Below are 20,000 nucleotides of genomic sequence, written 5' to 3' on the forward strand. Positions count from 1 at the left end.
CAGGGGGAGATCAGAAGAGGAGATGGTGTAATGAGAGGGAGAAGAGGAGGAAGAAGAAAGAAAGAAAGGAACAATGTGCGAGCGAGCGGAAAGAAATGAAAGAAAAGTGTGTGAATAATGTCAAAACCGCCCCGGAGAATAACCCTGTAGGGGCCAGTAGGAAGGAGGCAGGGAATTCTTATGCGCATTACGACCCCCCCTTCCACTTTTGCACCCAACTGTTAAACTCCCATGGCTCAATTTTAGAGCGTTAGAGTATGTGTGTGTGTGTGTGTGTGTGTGTGTGTGTATGTGTGTGTGTGTGTGTGTGTGTGTGAGCTTTTGTATAGCTGCATGAAGTAAAAGATTGAAGGCAACATCCATTAAAAGCCCCTCAAGGGCTTCCCTCTCCTGTCCTTAAGCACACAGCCTCATTTACCCCCCAAAGAGAGTAGTAGAGTGGACTTTAGAAGAGTGGGAGGGCACTACATGGTAAAGAGCAAGGTTAGTGGGAGTGCGGGTGTGTGGGGGGGGGGGGGGTCCTTCGGCTGTGGGAACCAAAAGGAATGTACCTGATCGTTTCCCCTTATCCCGTCTTAATGACAAGGGAAGGACACACTCAACCATCAACACACACAAACACACATTTGATACATTTGAAGTGCATCCATCTCCATCCTACAATTTAATATACTGTAGACGGCAAACTAAATTTGATTAAATTCTCCTTATATACTGTACGTCTCAAAGGCATAAACCTATCTGACCCCTATACAGTATAGATATATATATATATATATATATATATATATATATATATATATATATATATATATATATATATATATATATGTATGTATGTTTATACTTCTTGGCTTCAGAATATCATGTTCACCATCGGTTATTGAATTCAGGTCATTTCCGTTGCCCCTGTCCTCTGCGAGGCATAATGAGATGATTATGTCATAAGAAAATGAAAAAAGGAGGAGAGCTTCTCCGGGACGAGCGGGATCTGTCTCTCTTTTCCCGAAAGGAAATGAGGTGAAATTGGCCATCGGGCAAATGCCGCGACACTTTGACCTCTGCAGAGTGAAGGAGGAGGCAGTGCGGGCTCGCACGTACCTACACTTTCTGTTTATTTTCCCAGCGCACTCCTGTTGTTGACATGGGAACACATCCCTCTGAACTATGTGGGAGTCCCGCACGACACACACACACACACACACACACACACACACACACACACACACACACACACACACACACACACACACACACACACACACACACACACACACACACACACACACACACACACACACACACAAACACACACACACACACACACACACACACACACACACTCCCCTAGCCCATACTCTCTTGTCCTTGCAGACTGCTGACCAAGCCCCCCCCACCCCAGTTCCCCTCTTACTCCTTTCCAACCCCACCGCCGGAGGAAGCCCGGGATTATTGGGGATTATGCCACAGCGTCTCCATAGAGAACCACTAACTCTTAGCGGGGGATCTTCTAGGCAACAGCGGCCATGACAAAAGGTTTGGCGCTTAGTCTGAATGGTGCCAAGGAGGCCGGGTATTATATTGCATATCCCTGGAAAGGGGGCAATTAGATAGTTGTGTTGGAGTGAGATTCAGCAGAAATTTGTAATCATTTAGTCATAACATATAATTTAGACCTTACTCATCCATTGTTATCCATGGCCACATAATTGTATACAGTACATATTTATTCATCCCGTTACAGTACATCCATCCAAGCCATACCAGCAACCAAACGGCCACTCAGCAACATTATTGCCTTTTAACTTAAAATTAACCTGTGTATGGAAACACATTTTGTATATTCTGTTTTTTATATATACATTTGGCTTTTTTTTTTGTATCATTTGGCAATATGTTTTTAGATAGTTCTCTTTATGCTAATTTATTCTAATTCTGATTTATACACTTTTTAAACATTTTATTCTGCCCCAAGTTGTCTATCTGACAAGTCTGATAAGAAGAGGCCCTATCAGTTTTCCATCTAGTCCAATCATGTTATTAATGATAGTTAAGTTGAGAACTGTATATATATATATATATACACACACACACAATTGCAACTTCTCTCGTTTCAAAGCAGAGCGTGGGAAAACGCAAAACTGATGGAATATCACACTGTTTCTCAAGCTCAGATCCAGAACATGTGTTTGTTGCTCAATTTGAGTCTGTTTCACAATAAGGAAATGACCTCCTCTCAAACTAAATACACCCAATGGGGACAGCAGCATAATTCAAGCTCTTGGCCGGACCCAGACCGCTTTCCCCCGACCAACAAAAGATACAAGCATAGTGCGAGCACGGAGAGAGTGAGACATAAAAAGAGAAGTATTTACACGTTGCATCCCTACTGGATCCAACCAATGTATGCGAAGGCCACATGCTGCGTGTTCTTTGTTGACCTTCATGTGAATTACGTTGTTACATGATATTAAGTAGGTCAACAAGGCCGTTGTTGGAGGATTATTTAATATAATACAATAAGTACAGGAGGACAATGGCGGCAGAATACAGGGGTGTCAGGGGGCTTTCTAGGGCCTCAAATCCCCCAAATCCCCCCATATGTCATTCTCAGTTAAGTCTTTTAATTCGGGTATGTGTGTGGTCTTATCATAGAAACAGATTAATGTCATTATTGTTGTTGGTTACTGCTGCTGTTACAGCTGGGGTGGGTTATGTCACACCCAGAGAAAAACAGAAACACTCACCAACGGTCGCTTAAAATATATTAACATGGGCGCAGCTTTTGGATGAGGGTTAGGGTTCGCATTAAGTACAATCTCAAAAAGGCATGCGAACGGCAGGATGGAACAATTTTAAAATGATTTATTTTTGTGTAATTATTTATCTTTCATATGGTTTGGTGGCCACATTAGAGGTTGAGACCCATCTGGCCGATACAGTGGATCAGCCGCTGGCGGAGTGCTCTCCACGGGTGTCCCCTCTTGTTTTGGACACACCGCGGTGGAACAAAAGGGAAGAATGCTCTCCTCCGCCTCGCCAAGCTCCTTCTAATGACAGGAAAAGTAATTGATTACACGCCGTGATGAGCAGGCAGAGGCAGGAGAGCACAAAGCTCACGGCGCGGGGACGCAGGGACGCGGCAGAGCAGGTAGACGGATGACAGGGAACAGCACACGCCCCATCACTTCCATGGAGAGAGCCCTCCATCTCTCGCTCATCAACTTTTTATGCACTCAGTCTCTGACACAAAGAGAAATGGAGTGGGGAAACGCATATTTCAACAAGGAATCAGCCTTCATGTGTTCATCCCAGCACTCTGCTTTTGATTTTGTTTCGTTTTTTACAAAGAAATCAAAATAGGGATAGATGAATAGATGAATCAATAGAGGTCAATAGATGTATGCCATTATAATATATCCCTGTAGCCCTCTTATATATATATATATGAGGGCTACAAAATCCAGGGCTACAAATATAAATGGAAAATGGATAGTTAAAAAACATAAAAATAAATAAATGCCAACATATATATATATATATACATATGCAAACATTGTGTGTATATACACTATGTTTGCAGTAAGTGTGCACACTATGTGTGTCACAGGAAAATGATTGGTGCAATAGTTTCCAATCTACTCCTCTCTTATCTCATCTATCCCTCCCTCTCTCCCTCCCTCCCTTCCTCTATTGGCGGTTGCTTCCTGGCTGTGAGGTCGTCACCGTGGGCCCCACATTGACCTGGAACCCCTGCCGCTGTTTGGGGACGGGGGTCCGTAACTGGATTCTGGCATGAGTCATTGTTTAAAGACCTGATCCATAGCATGAGGGAGGCTCCCAAGTGTGTGTGTGTGTGTGTGTGTGTGTGTGTGTGTGTGTGTGTGTGTGTGTGTGTGTGTGTGTGTGTGTGTGTGTGTGTGTGAGAGAGAGAGACAGAAAGAGAGAGTTGAGCTGTCACCTGGGATGCAAATCAGATCCAGATGTACAGGGCTAAATTCATTAATCTGATGTGTCAGGCAGCTTTGGTTACTCTGTGTGTGTGTGTGTGTGTGTGTGTGTGTGTGTGTATGTGTGTGTGTGTGTGTGTGCATTTGTGTGCGTACGTGTTTGTTAGTGTGTGTGTGAGTATGACATTAATATGTTCACCAGTAGGTGGCGGCAAAGTATAAGCAGACAGAGCTTGAGCCCCGCCAAAGACACAGTGCCCTTCCAAATTAATGAGACAAACCTGCTGCTTCCTCTGACCGCGCACACGCACGCACGCACTCACACACACAGAAGAACGGCTGAGACAGTTTCGGGTGGGGTCCTGATTCTCCTTATCTCTGATGGGAAACAGCGAGGTAAAGGTCAGTGGATGAGGAGGTCTATTGAGTTTCACTTCATTAGGACACGCTCTGATAACCATCAGAAAACCACACAATCGAAACGTTTGCAGGAGCCCGAAAAGGTGAAAGCAACTGCCGAGGACACAGAGGGACAACCCAGGAAGCTAATAATAATAACGCTTGACAGGGGACATGGTGGCTTTCCGCTCACACCTTCTCATTTTTTGGGTTCTGTTTCTAGTTCTGACAGATTGGGAGGAGCAATGAATTATTTTGGTAGATAAGAGCGGGGGTGTCCAACCGTTTTTCCTGCGAGGCCCCCGAAATACAACATGACTGAATCTGAGACCCCGCTATTTGAATGATGCAATACTTTTGTTTTATTCATGTATTTATTAGTGGTCAGCTTCCATTTTTGTCTAAAATGGTTATATCCTCATGGTAGAGAAATCAACGGTTTTAGGGCATGAATGTATGTCAAGGATTTTCAATCCATTATTAGCCAACTTTTGGGAAACATAACCCTCAACGTCCCAAAACCTCGCGACCCCTCCCTGCAATGTCTGGTGACCCCTATGGGGGCCTAGCACCCCAGGTTGGGAAACACTGCCATTGTTCCAATGGCCGTGAGAAGGAAGTTAAATTAAAAAAAAAACATGAAATTAGCAACTATCAATCAATTCATCAATTTATCAATCAATCAATCGATGGATCGATGGATCGACACACCGACTGGCCAATCAATCAATCAATCAATCAATCTATCTATCTATCCATCTATCTATCAACCCCTCACTCTCTTTCTCATTGTCCGAACTGGGGCCTCCCGGAAAGTAACCATGGAAACATACGGCTGTAAACCAAAGGGATGGCGTGGATGAACAGAGCTACTCCATCGGTAAACAAAAGTGCCTGCGTCCAGCAAGGCAGAAAACAAGCTGATCAGGGACACGAGTGTACATTCCGGCCATTATCACAACCTCAGGGCTGTCGGTAGGTCGACCACACACACACACACACACACACACACACACACACACACACACACACACACATACACAAACACGCACGCACGCACACATGCAAACACGCACGCACACATGCAAACACGCACGCACGCGCTCGCGCTCTCACACACACACACACACACACACACACACACAGACATATACACTCACAGACATTCTCACAATGAGAACATTCCATTTACCATTTTCACCTAATTCACAACCCTAAAACATAAAAGCCATGAAGCTAGAACACTAAAACATGAACTACACTATGAACTGAGGTAAACCCTCCAATTTCTGGTTTTTAAGGTCTGGACATGACAGATTCTCACTTCCCTTGAAAATGTTCACATTTTTATATGCAGAGTATACGCAGAAGAGGTGAACAACATATGGCTTTTTTTTTTTTTTAAGTATTTAACCACACCCACACCCACACCCACAGACACCCACAGACACACACACACACACACACACACACACACACACACACACACACACACACACATACACACACACACACACACACACACACACACACACACACACACACACACACTTTTACACGTCTAGATTCCTTTGCTTATTTCAGGGGTTTCACCTCTCCCTGCACTGGTCCTCCTCCCTCTCTAGTATTTACTGGTGTGTGTGTGTGTGTGTGTGTGTGTGTGTGTGTGTGTGTGTGTGTGTGTGTGTGTATATGTGTGTGTGTGTGTGTGTGTGTGTGCGCGCGTGTGTGTGGTCCCGTCTGCACTGAAGACTTCTCAGAGAAGGAGGAAAAGACGCTCCTGCTCATGGAGCGTCTATAAGGTACTTGGGAATCGTGTTTCAGTGTCAAACTGCAGCGTGAGTCAGAGCCCTCAAACTTCAGTGAATCACAACAACTAACGGTGAAATAGTCATTTTGTGAATCACTCCGAATCATCAGGATCAAAATAACGTTTTATGGAGATGACTGACTTTACGGGAAGAAGTGTGTGTGTGTGTGTGTGTGTGTGTGTGTGTGTGTGTGTGTGTGCGCACGCGCGTGTGTGTGTGTGTAATCCATAATGTATTATATGGAAAAGAACTAAGTTCGACCCCTTTACCATAGGAGCAGCAGCAGTGGAATACATAATGGATGAGTATGTGTACTAAATGATAGAGGGGGAGACGTGCGTGTGTGTGTGTGTGTGTGTGTGTGTGTGTGTGTGTGTGTGTACACAGCAGGCCCGGTTCTAGACTGCTTTGATTGGGGGGGGGGGGGGGGCAGTAAGAAATGTTGACTGACTGATTCACATGTTGGCCGGGGGCAGGTGGGCGGGGGGCCAGACCTGGGGACTACCGACACGAATCACAGTCTTCCGAGTTTCCATCAAGAGCAGCATCACTTCCTACCGACACCAATCACAGTTTTCAAAAATTGACATCGGACGCTGCATCACTTCCTACTGTCACAAATTTGTTTTTCCCGAGTTCCCACAGAAAGCAGCATCACTTCCTGCTGTCTCTCGTCTCGATCCCCATACGTACTTGGAGTGCTTTCTTAATTTTCGAATGGGTGGGCAAGACGCACGTTTGGGTGGGCTGAGCCCAGGCCTGCCCATAGCCACCGCCGGCCTTGCTACATAGTGTAGCGAGAAAGGAGATGGGGCGCGAAAAGGGGGAAACTAGGGATTTGCAGCTGAACACTGACCTCTAGTGGTAGGATGTTTAAATTAGATCAAAAATAGTATTTTATTTTATCATCTCTATGACATACCTTGCGATCTGTGTAGGGTATCAATACGTTATTGTTTCATGTCATTTTATATTTAAGATGTATGCAAATTAAAAAACTGCAGCAACTCATACCATGTAAAATCCCTTGCACATGAAAACGTACTTGTCCAAATAAACGAATTCTGATGTCATCATGACGAAAAAATCCTCATTTCTAAACCTTGTGTGTCTTGTTGACTATAATAACAACTGCATTTCCAACGAGGAGATCAATGAAGTGCAATCTATTTAGATACTTCATTTTGAACCGGTCAGCAAGTGATGGCTCTTTTCTTTTCTCTCCTTTCGACAAAATAACAAAAATGAAAGGACCAAGGTTCATCTAAAACCACAGAGCAGCACAACGGGGATCTGAGCTCCGGTGTAATTGATTTCCTGGTGACTGGTGAAGCATTTTACTGGTAACCATGGAAATGTCATGACTTTGGCCAGAAAATGTTGGGTTTTTTTTCATCCTTTTCTAGTTAGGTCAGATTAGTCTGCACATAATGGACACACACTGACACAAACACACACACGCACAAATACACACAAAAACACACGCACACACAAACGCATGCCACACACACACACACACACACACACACACACACACACACACACACACACACACACACACACACACACACACACACACACACACACACACTTCAGGATCCAGGTGGGACTGTCTGAAAGAGATGGTTTGTGTGTGAGTGTGTGTGTGTGTGTGTGTGTGTGTGTGTGCGTGTGCGCATGTGTGTGTGTATGTGAGCTCAAAAAGTTATCAAAAGCTCTCATACATAAAGAAGATGGATCCAAGACCAGATAAAAAATGACTTTACACATCATCACTCACTGTAGCATCCCTCATCTGGAAATATCCACTCTCATATTCTTGTCCTTGTAATATCATAGATCATTTAAGTCAATATATCACATACATATGCCTTGTTTAATTAGGACAGGGCAACAGAGAGAACAATTTGGGAAACCAATACCAGTGATGTATTGATGACATTTTTCCAACAACAAGACTGTGTGTGAGGCAGGAAGCCCTTTTTGGTATCACGAAAAAGAACATCTAAAAGAATGTGAGGAAAAAGACGCTGGAGCTCATTTAAAGCACCATTTAAACAGAGCTCTGGATCTCACGGCCAAAATGAGGTGGAAAATTGGAATGACATTTAGAACTATTTTCTCTGTTTTACCTGCTGCCGCTATGACAGAAAACACGCCTTAGAAGTGTCCCTCTAAGTAATGGCTCTCGAATCACTGTCAGAAAACACATTTTGCATCCTTAATACAGAATCACTGTGACTCATAATCTCATTATCACACTCGCGTTGAATAAACAGACACGGACGCACACACACCATGAAAGTAATTCCATTCCGGTCCATTATGCGACAGGGAGCAAAACGATGGTCTCAGACAACAGACCCCTGCTTAACAAACTAAATGCTTCTACCCACCGACACCAGCGACATCATTTCCAGGGAAAAGTGCCTAAAACGCTGAAAACATCTTCCAGAAAATTAGCAAGAACACAAAGTTTCCCGTCATGGCTGACAGAAAACAACGAGCACTGGACGTATTCAACTTGAAGACCCGCTTGAATCCACCAACACGTATTGCTTCACAGCTCCAGCTTCAGGTGGAGTCAAACCGAATCAGACATGTTTTGCTCTCGTCAGACGTCTTTTGCATGTTTGCCCTAGAGAGCCACATCTCTCTCTTAAAAAAAATAAATAAAATAAAAAATAAAATAAAATAAAGGGGGGGGGGGGGGGGGGGATTCTGTCCCGTTGGTGGAGCCACGCCAGCCCAATGCCAGGAGACTCACAACCCACAGCCGAAAAATGATAGGATCCTCCAGCCAGAGGACAGGGGGGCGTGGTTTCCTCCCACCAGAGGGCACCCTCTTGTTCTCGCTGTGCCAGAGCCAACTTTACCAGAGGGCTGCCAGCTGCCAGAGCTCCGTCTCTGGGACTCTGTGATTCATTAGAGAGGTACCGATCAGGGCTTTTTATAGTGGTAAACCACTAACTTCAGGCTTGACTGCGGTTGGTGGGCTGTAACTGTTGGCAGGTGGCGTGGTTAAGCCCCCAAAAAAAAAAAACATTAATCATCACCCATTAATGATCACACATATCGGGCATGGGTGCCTTGGTTGTTAAGACTGGACGTATATCCATTGACGTTCTCACAGTTGCGCCTTGAAAGCCTCCCTGAAAGATTTTATTTTATTTTTTAAAGACAGCGCTTGCACTCACCCATTCCCCAGATCGTCGATATCGTCGTCGTCAATATCGTCGTCTTCGTTTGGGCTCTTGGCCCCCCTGTCGCTGTCGCTAAGGTAACCGCCTCCCTCCAGGAGCAGGGGGTCCGTGTCTAGCTCCTCGATGAGCTGGATGCGGGACGTGTGGCTCAGCCTGATGGGGCTGTGGGTCGGGCCGTGGCCCGTGGAGGGGGCGTCGCCGGCCTGTAGTCGGGGGCTGGCTTGACCCTGTCGCCATGATAACGGAGAGGAGCGGTTTGACAGGCTGGACACCGAGAAGGCTGCGGCCTCATCGCTGTCGTAGCACACGCCGCCCTCCAGGCAGCTGGAGAAAGAGAAAGAAAACAAAAAGGTCAAGTTTCACAGGTTAAAGTTTATGGTAGTTCCCAATGTAGCTGCATTTCAAATCTTTTCTTGTTTTTAATTTACACTCATCATCAAGAAGCATGATGAGGATTACTCAAATAACTCAGCTTGTGAGTTGTTGGAAGATTCATAGGAGCTAGTCTAGCAAGCTAGAGTACCCATTCAACTTGCAACAATCTAATTCTAATAGATTGAAAACACAAAGAAAAACAATCATAAATTCTGTTATTTTCTTATCCATCACAATATTTGTCCATCTCTAATTAACCTTATGTGTTTAGTAGATCAACATAATACCTTTAGAGCAATCATTTATCTTTGCTAGTCACTCGAGCTAGGCTAGTCGATCCCATCTGCGGCCTTGCACTGAGCTAACACAGTTAGCATGCAGAGTATCCCTTTCACTTGCAGCAATCCAATTCCCTTCAAATGACCATTTCTGAAATGCTGAAATGAACAATTTCAGAGAGGAAGTGAATGTTTTTTTCAGCTCTTCTCGCCTCTCTGCATCATTGGTTAAAGCTCTAGCGGGGCTTAGGGATTACTTAGTTTCCAGGTGTGTGTGTGTGCGTGTGTGTGTGTGTGTGTGTGTTATTTTCCTGTCAGCAAACGCACCGTTATTCTCATCTCTCAACCCCGCCCGCTGCTTTTTAAGCCTAATACCGCACGGCGCTATCACTTCACGCCGGCTCCCGCTCCTGAACGAGTATCAGCATCACATTAACACTGAGTGTGCATACGTAGCCAAAGTGCAGCAAAAGCACATCTCCACTCGATGCCCGGGCTGTCGTATTATTACTATTATTATTATTATCATTATGAGCATATTATCGGGTCTCACGCCGTGCGTCATCGGATGCTGCTTACGCTGAAACAAATCTCCTCCTCCGGATGCAACATTCAACAAAAAACATGAACGTTCATAGAGACACACGCGGTGGAAAGTGTCGTACTTTCCTCCTTCAGACGAAGCCGTATGTTTCCGCAGCGCCTGCTAATCTGCACGCTTTTAATTTATTTATCGAGGTTCCCCCCACTGTTTGGCAAGTTTTTTGTCAATTATAAAAAAATAAAAATACAACGCGTTGTTGAGAGACAGGAAACTTCCGCGAAGAGCACGAAGGCCTCGGAGGGCGCGCGAGTCAAGGTTATTACATCAAGATACATGACGGTGGAGATGGGGAGGGAAGGGTTAATACAGCAGGGAACCATCTGCTGGTGAGAGAGGGAAAGAGAGGGGGGGGAGAGAGGGAGGGAGGGGGAGAGAGAGAAAGAGCGGGAGGGAGAGAGGGAGAAGGAAAGAGAGGGAGGGAGAGAGAGAGAGAGAGAGAGAGAGAGAGAGAGAGAGGAGGGGAACTCTCAAGGACGAAGCACCACGTGGTGCGACTCAATGAAAGACTGAAGGCAGAAGAGGACAGGAAAGAGAGAGTGAGGGGTAAGAGGGAAGGTGAAGAGGGGAAGAAAAAAGGAAAAAGAAAGAGAAAAACAAACACACACACACACACACACACACACACACACACACACACATGCGCGCACCCACGTGCACACACGGACGTGTGAATGGGAGTCGTGTGTGTGTTTGGTCTTTGAAGTCAGCTTTGTGCTAATCCTGCTTCAGTCGAACTGTTGAACATGAACCCACACGGAGGGAGAGAAGAGAGAAGAATGAGCAGAAAGAGAGAGGGAGAGAGAGAGAGAGAGAGAGAGAGAGAGAGAGGGACTGAAGACGACTGGTTTATCAGGAATACTGCCATTGATCTATAAGCCACAGGCCGTTTCCCACACACACTGTGAGCACTGTCAATATGAATCCATCAACTGCCTCAACGGCTCTGCTCCTTTTGCTTTCTTCATCTTTCAGCATCGTTTCTTGTCTGATTTTGTATTTGACCCTATCAGCATAAACCCCTGAGTGCGCGCGCGCGTGTGTGTGTGTGTGTGTGTGTGTGTGTGTGTGTGTGTGTGTGTGTGTGTGTGTGTGTGTGTGTGTGTGTGTGTGTGTGTGTGTGTGTGTGTGTGTGTTTGTTCATCATCCCGGACTGACCTGTGGCTCAGCTGCGCCCCCCGCAGGCTGGTCATGGTTTCCTCCAGATTTTGCCGAAGGTCCAGCACGTTCTGCACCGTCCTCTTCCTCTGGGACTCTGGGTCTGTGTGGGACATCGCGATATGATATGTTATTATCTGTCAGTCTCTTATATACCTGCTATTTTACATATCTTTTTTTCTTGACTTTATCGGCTTTTATCAAGTGTTTCCTTTGTTTTATGACCACTCTGTTAGAATTGTCTTTTTTATGCTCCCTGACTCATTGTAAAGCACTTTTTAAACAGTGTGTTTTAAAAAGCGCTATATAAATAAAGCTTCACCGACTAAATTACTTATATATAACATGAGTATACGATATAATGTGGTTACAATATCAACTAATTCTCCCTGTACGCCTGTTTCCAGAATTAAAAAAAACATTGTGTTCACGTCATGGTTCCAAAAACAAGAGGTCTATATGTGACAAAAAGGATTTTATTTTTTATTCATGTGATGTGTGGCCCTCAAAACAGAGCATGGAAATCAAGGATTATACACACATACAACCAAAGTCACAAACAAACATCTCAGAGTCCAGGATACTGGGGCAAGTTCCCCAAAGCTTTGTTTGTCAGATAAAGTAAACGACAGGGATGGTACTAAAAATATAAGGGGTTGTGTTTTTTCTCTAGATGGTGAATCAAACATGATATCGACAGTAAGTCAGACAGAGTGACAGAGCTGAGCTTTGAGCTCACACAGAACAATAGGACGCCTCAATGCGTTTCAGACGGACGGACAGACAGACAGACAGACTAATGGATAAACGGATAGGTAGATAGATGGATGGATTAATTAATAAATGACAGATCACCTCTCACCCTCTACTGAGAAAACACGCTGGGCAGTCCAGACAGTGTGCTGTGTGGTATTTGGCTGTGTGTGTGTGTGTGTGTGTGTGTTTGTGTGTGTGTGTGTGTGTGTCTCCTCCATGAATCCTATTTAAGAGCCCCCCTCGGGGAGTTAGAAGATTGGATGCTATGAAAGACAATGAGATCGCCTAAATCAGCTTAAAACACTCAAACAAAAAAGCCTGAGACACTCAGTGACTGATACTACTGATAGTGACTGATTCGACGACCATGTCAGGATGTTGAGTCGGTTTTAAGTCAAAAAAGAGTGAACCAATTTGAAGGATTATTAGATAATAACACATACACAAAGTACGTCTTTGACAGCATTATGGAGTCCTAGGATTATTATTTTTTCAAGTGTTACAATTTTGGTGTCTCAACACACACACACATAAGCTCCAGCACACACACAGGCACACGCACACGCACACACACACACGCACGGGCGCGCGCACACGCACACACACACACACACACACACACACACACACACACACACACACACACACACACACACATTCCCTTCTTTGTCTATGTTGGCAGGGTGGTATATAGGGCAGCGGCTCAGGAGGTAGAGCAGGTCGTCTAGTGATCGGAAGATTACCGGTTTGATCCCCGGTTCCTCCTGGTCGCGTGCTGATGTGTCCTTGAGCAAGACACTTATGCTGTATGGCAGCCCACTGCTCCTAGATACGTCAGTTACTAGGATGGTAAAATGCAGAGAAATGCTTTTCGTTGCCTCAGTACTTGTACTCCGTGCAATGATAATTAGTTGAATCAAATCTACTACTAATAATAATAATAATAATAATAGAAAAACAAATGTAATGGTCGGATATGAGGGAAGTCAATTGAGTTCAATAGATTATAACCGTCAGGCAGCTGATTCCCAGAGCACTGATTTAAATTTTTGGACCGAAACAAATACCCCCCCATAGGCAGTGAAACAATGCACCGCTTGATCGCTATTGCGTGAGAAAGGGAACTTTTTGCCAATTGCACACACACATCCTGGGTCCTATGTCAGACTGAGCCATTAGGGTGGTGGTAAATAAGCCCCGTCAGTGCTGGCAGAGGGTTAGCCGACTCTTACCCCCTCTCTGCGGGCCCCCCCATGGTTTGGTCCAGCTGGAATATGAGCAGGAGAGCGGGAGAGACCATTGTAATAAGGGGTAGTGTGGGGGGCGGGGTCATGACCTTCCAGTGGTGTCAATCTCAACAACAGCTGCAGACTAAACACTGTGCTTATGTGGGTAGTCTCATTTGCATGGCTGGGGTCTGCGCACGCGCGCGCGCACGCACACACACACACACACACACACACACACACACACACACACACACACACACACACACACACACACACACACACACACACACACACACACACACACACACACACACACACACACACACACACACACCGAAAACGAGGCCGTAGATATCAAGATGGATTGATTTCTCCAAAAGATAACGGTCACATGCACAATTGATTATCGCGCCCCGGGGACACGGGGCTGAGTGGAGGGATGATGGATTTGTTGACACACCGAGGATTACCCAGGATGCATTGCACTTTTGTTTTGTTTTTGGCCTAGTCTTCGTTGTGTAATTTCAGGGTTCATCCTCTACATTTAACTTATTAACTGACTATACGATTCATTTTCTTTCAGTCAAACTCAGATTTTAAATGAGTTTGAATGTCAAAAAAAAAAAGTGTATTGACTTTGCGTTTTGTGTTCCCAAATAATCACAAAATAGGTTCCACAAACGGTTCCATTTGTTATGCATTTTCTTTTGTCATGCATATTTAGACACATTTAGACAAAAAAAACAAAACCTTTCGAAACATGGAGGCACACGATTTGACACACTCTCTGACACACTCTCTGACAAACAAACAAACACACACACACACACACACACACACACACACACACACACACACACACACACACACACACACACACACACACACACACACACACACACACACACACACACACACACACACACACAAAGCTAAGGCTCTAATTGGCTTTGTTCTAATCGCTCTAAACATCAGATCTTTGTTTAACATTAGTGTCAAATTGATTGGATACAGTCGGTGTAATCGTGAGTCTGTGCAACCATTAGTCTTTGTTCCTGTTCCTGTGAGTGTGTGTGTGTGTGTGTGTGTGTGTGTGTGTGTGTGTGTGTGTGTGTGTGTGTGTGTGTGTGTGTGTGTGTGTCTGACCCTGGTGGTCCCAGCTGGCAGCACACAGGGTGGGTCTGGGTGGGATCGGAGGCGAATTACGGATGCAAATATCGCTGTCAGTGGAAGGGCAGCTCCCCAGGGGTCGGGGATGAATTACAGTCAGTTGGTTAAAAGAGTGTGTATGAGTGTGTGTGTGTGTGCGCGTGTGTGTGTGTGTGTGTGTGTGTGTGTGTGTGTGTGTGTGTGTGTGTGTGTTGGCACCTGCCAATCCCTGATGCATTCACACAAACACACACTCCACCATTTAAGAGGTTGTGAAGTCAGTTCAAGAGCTGGGTTATTATTGTGAGCTGTCTGTTTTTGTGTGTGTTTGTGTGTGTTTATGTGTGTTCTCGTGTTTTTGTATGTGTGTGAATGACCGAGGATGTAAGAGGGCTCTGAATAAGGTGTAGTATGTTGCATTTGTGTATTTATGCTTCTCAGCAAGTTTCATATCCATACGGTATGTGTGTGTGTGTATACAGTATGTATGTGTGTGTGTGTGTGTGCGCACGTGTTTGTGTGTGTGTGTGTGTGTGTGTGTGTAACATGCTCAGCATCCCAATGTGACACTTCTCTGCCTCGTCTTAGAAAAGTCACAACAGAACAGAATTAGAAAGCAAAGCGGTGACAGAAGAAATTAAATCGCAGACTGTGGCGGCCATGTTTGCTTGGCAGAATTAGTCTCCATCACCACAACTACAATACAGATGGCTGGAGAACATAAATCTAGACTAGGGCTACAAAGAAGAAGTCCCCATTTCTCTTTGTGTGTGTGTGTGTGTGTGTGTGTGTGTGTGTGTGTGTGTGTGTGTGTGTGTGTGTGTGTATTTGTGTGTGGCCAGTACCATGAGTCCATAAACTACAATTGCCAGCCTTTAGAGAAGTGGGACTGCACAGAAGCTTGTTTCCAAAACTTCCAGCACATTTATTCACAACAAGTAAAGCGCATTCACAGCACGCACGCATGCACGCACGCACACACAGTCTTAAAGTGTATGCTGTCCAAGCCAGGGGCAGACTGGGACTAAAAAATGGCCCTGGACTTTTTTACCAAGACCATCACCACAACCAGCCCGCGGTTACTACATGGATACGCCACCCCCACGCCATCAACTCACATACAAACGCACCAGCCCTCGATACCACCACGTACTGTATAAGCATAACAGATGGACCAATCAGAGGGAGAAAGACAGAGAAATAGCGCAAGAGAAAGAAAGAAAGAAACCTCCCGTTTTCCTCTCCATGGGCTCTAGTTGACTCTCCATTAGGAAGAAAGAAAGAAACTGCCCGAGGATGTTTTAATTGCACCATCCTTCTGGAGGAAGTGTGTGTGTGTGTGTGTGTGTGTGTGTAAGTGTGTGTCCACCTTTTTGGACTTATTGTAGCCAAATATAACCTGTGTCTATAAGTCTGTTCATTTAAGTGTGTGTGTGTGTGTGTGTGTGTGTGTGTGTGTGTGTGTGTGTGTGTGTGTGTGTGTGTGTGTGTGTGTGTGTGTGTGTGTGTGTGCGCGCGTGTGTACGCCTGCGCATGTTTGTGCGTGTGCGTGTTTGTTAGAGTTCTTCTCGGGTATTAATATAAATGGGAGGTACTGTATTGAGGAATGGCTCCCGTTTCTATTCTCTCCCTCCTCCCCTGCGGAGGTCGTTTGTCCCGGTGCTGCAATGAGCATCGCTGCTACGGAAACACTGCGTGCGTAAAACCGTCTCTAAAGTAAAAATGCCTCCAGAATGGACGGCGTAGTAGCGGGAAGACAATCATTACGACATTCCTGACAGGTGAACACACACACGAGCAGGAAACGAATAAAACTCAAGTGCTGTTATTGTCATTTTGTCCGATTCGCTCGTTTCCTCTGCTTGCAGAACCACTGCAGAGATTCTGCCAAAGTGATGATGTCTGTTAGTTTTTTTGTGCCATCTCCACTGGTTCCGACTTTATCCTGGTTGTATTTCCTTCACTTAACACACGTAATTGTTTGGTGTTTATTGTTGTGATTTGTTCATTGTTTACCCTGTTAATTGCCATTTTTTTCTATTTTCCATTTTTTTATTTCTTAAACTGACTTATATTTACTTATTGGCTATTTGGCATTTTGTTCTTGTGTGAGCTGCTGTAACACTGCAATTTTATCAAGCCATCCATCTATGCATCTATCTATACATAGCCCCTTTCCCACTTGCACTGAAAGCTGTAAATCTACAGTACTGGCAATGTATCCGGTTTGGCGTCATGGGAACAGTTCTATCCATCTATCTATCTAACTATCCATCTATCTATCTATCCATCTAACTATCTTCTACAGTATCTATCTATTTATCTATCTCTTCTTCTTTCATCTGTTCTTGGTCTTGCTTCCACCTTCGTGTCAATGCAGCATCTCAGTTGTTCTGTTGACCCCAGAGTGTTTGCAAAACAGGAAGAATGACAACATACAGTCGTTCCTGCACATCTGGACCACGAGGACACAAACACACACACACACACACACACATGCACATGCGCGCGCGCGCGCGCACGCACACACACACACACACACACACACACACACACACACACGCACACACGCACACACACACAAACCAGGATGTTGCAACAGGATATTAGAGGCCTTGAAGTATCAAAGCTAATATGTGACATGGACGGATAATTATCGAAGAAAAAGGCAATATGTGCTCCACAATTGTGTGTGTGTGTGTGTGTGTGTGTGTGTGTGTGTGTGTGTGTGTGTCCGTGTCCGTGTCGAATGTTGTTTAGCAGCTGTTCTTTCAGACGTCTTGCCATGACAGAGTGATTAGTGTTTATGTGTGTACATATGTGTGTCTGTCTGTTAATCAGAAGAACTACTCAGATGACCTCACTGTTAGACGTTTAAACACAAAAAGCTGGATGCAGGTGGAGATCCCAAAACCACATCCATCAGCACCGCCGACTGGTGATAATACAGCAGTAAAATTAAACACTTTTCCACGTGGATTGAGAAAACACAAAAAGGAAGAGGTCCTCACATCTTCTTTCACAGTGCCAGATCCACACAATGATATTGCCATATGCATTTTAATTTAAATATATCATGGGTGTTATTCATCTATACATCCTTATGATGTTTATTTGTTTGAAAATAAAATCAATTTATTTGATTGCTTATGAATCTCAATCAATTGCAGATGAAAAGTGTCTCCATATAATGAGCAATTTGCTTAAATATGTATCCATTAAGCTGTTTCACGCTGGCGTCAGTGACAATGACGCTATAGTTGATTGATTCAGAAGTGAAATTGTGAGATTAGCTGAGATTGAAGTAAGGAAGCCCTAAAGGGACAGTACTTAAAATGAATAACACTTTTTTGTGCCATCAGTCATTGTTGAATTAATTGATTTAAATAAGATCAAATAAAACATAATTAGCCAAGGGGAAAACTTGAGAATGGGTGAAGGTATAATGTCTACAAATGCAATTAAATTACATTTAAAAAAAAACTTTGTTATAATTGTATTTCCAAGCATGATACAAGATCTGGCCTTCTTTTTTTCCAAAATGGAAATTTAACATTTGAATTGAAATTTCTGATTCGTTTTGGGTGGATCTTCCATAAATAAACATGAAACACATATGATTTAGAGCAGGTGTAAACTTTTAATGGGAAATGTGGATGGATGCCATTATTGATGCATGAAATTTAACAACTTCTGACCAACATTTTTCAGAGAAATACCATCATGCTTCATGAGACTCAATATTTAGCAGATAAATATAAAAATTACATAAGAAGGATAGAGGACAAGCATGTGGTCATTTCTTTGCAGGGGAAAAAAGGAACAACTGAATGTGTGTTGAACTATGACAAAAGATACATTTGAAAGACTACAACGAATAGGAGACATGGGCCATCACAAAGACTCCTCCTGGTCTTTAGTCCTTTAGTCCTAATAGTTAAGATGTCCAAACCTCCCTCTCTCATCCTCTCAGCCCAAATCTGCTAAGAACTAAATCTGGTTGAGCAAACTGAGCTCCAAACAAGCGAAGGGATCAGAACGCCAGATCTGCTTAGAGGCTGCAAAGATATCCTCTTAGAGGAGAAGATGGAGGAAGAAGTTTACTTTCTCAGAGCCGCAGGTCAGGGCTTTTTACCAGCACAGGGTCAAAGGGACATGTATCACGTGTGTGTCTGTGTGTGTGTGTCTGTGTGTGTGTGTGTGTGTGTGTGTGTGTGTGTGCGCGCACACATGTGGCCCTGTGTGTTAAGCGTTGGGCTGTGTTTGATGAGATTAGGCAAGAATGTGTATGAGGTGTTTTGCGACTGGAGATAAAGGAATGTACGATGAACAAAACACACACACACACACACACACACACACACACACACACACACACACACACACACACACACACACACACACACACACACACACACTAAATACAAGTGAGAATGTCAAAACAATAATTATGAGGAAGATGCCATCAAAAATTATCTCCAGTTGTGTGACTTTCTAAGTGTTTGTATGTCTGTACATGCATATGTGTGTGTGTGTGTGTGTGTGTGTGTGTGTGTGTGTGCATGTTAAATGTCCAGCACATTGAGCCGTGTGCATTGCACCTCTTGTGTACACTAATAAAAAGCTCTGTATGAATCTAAATCAGCTCCAATCTAAATACAGACTCGCCACACACACACACACACACACACACACACACACACACACACACACACACACACACACACACACACACACACACACACACACACACACACACACACACACACACACACACACACACACACACACACGCTACTGAGCCAAGGCAGACCATAATGGGTGGCAATGTTTGGGTGTATGTCTTTGCTTTTCCTGCGGTCCTTTATTTTATGAAGTGCTTAAACGCAGCTGCAGCTCGGCTCTCATACTTCACAGAGACAGTTTGTTTTCCATAAGAGCATTCTGCAGAGGGACCGTGCTGTTTATATTACACTGTAGCAGTTTATACAGTTAGAAAGTCAGAAATATACATTTGCATGTTAGAATATACCATTCTGCCCCCATCCAGAGACAGATTGATAACATCCTCATTCAGTGTAAAACTGAATA

The 20,000-nt window shown here is 44.3% G+C and overlaps 1 protein-coding gene across 1 annotated transcript in view; it reads right to left on the reverse strand.

The window, feature by feature from the left end:
* LOC307241773 (neuron navigator 1-like) overlaps positions 1-20,000 on the reverse strand; it is an 83,900-nt gene that overhangs the window by 49,939 nt on the left and 13,961 nt on the right. The window contains exons 2-3 of the mRNA XM_080015997.1: positions 11,776-11,878; positions 9,358-9,687 (exon numbers count right to left, since the gene is read on the reverse strand). Coding sequence (XP_079872123.1) covers positions 9,358-9,687; positions 11,776-11,878 — 433 coding nt within the window. The remainder of the gene's footprint in view (positions 1-9,357; positions 9,688-11,775; positions 11,879-20,000) is intronic.

This window comes from Zeus faber (genome assembly GCF_960531495.2).
Source record: "Zeus faber genome assembly, chromosome: 15".
Lineage (NCBI taxonomy): Eukaryota > Metazoa > Chordata > Actinopteri > Zeiformes > Zeidae > Zeus > Zeus faber.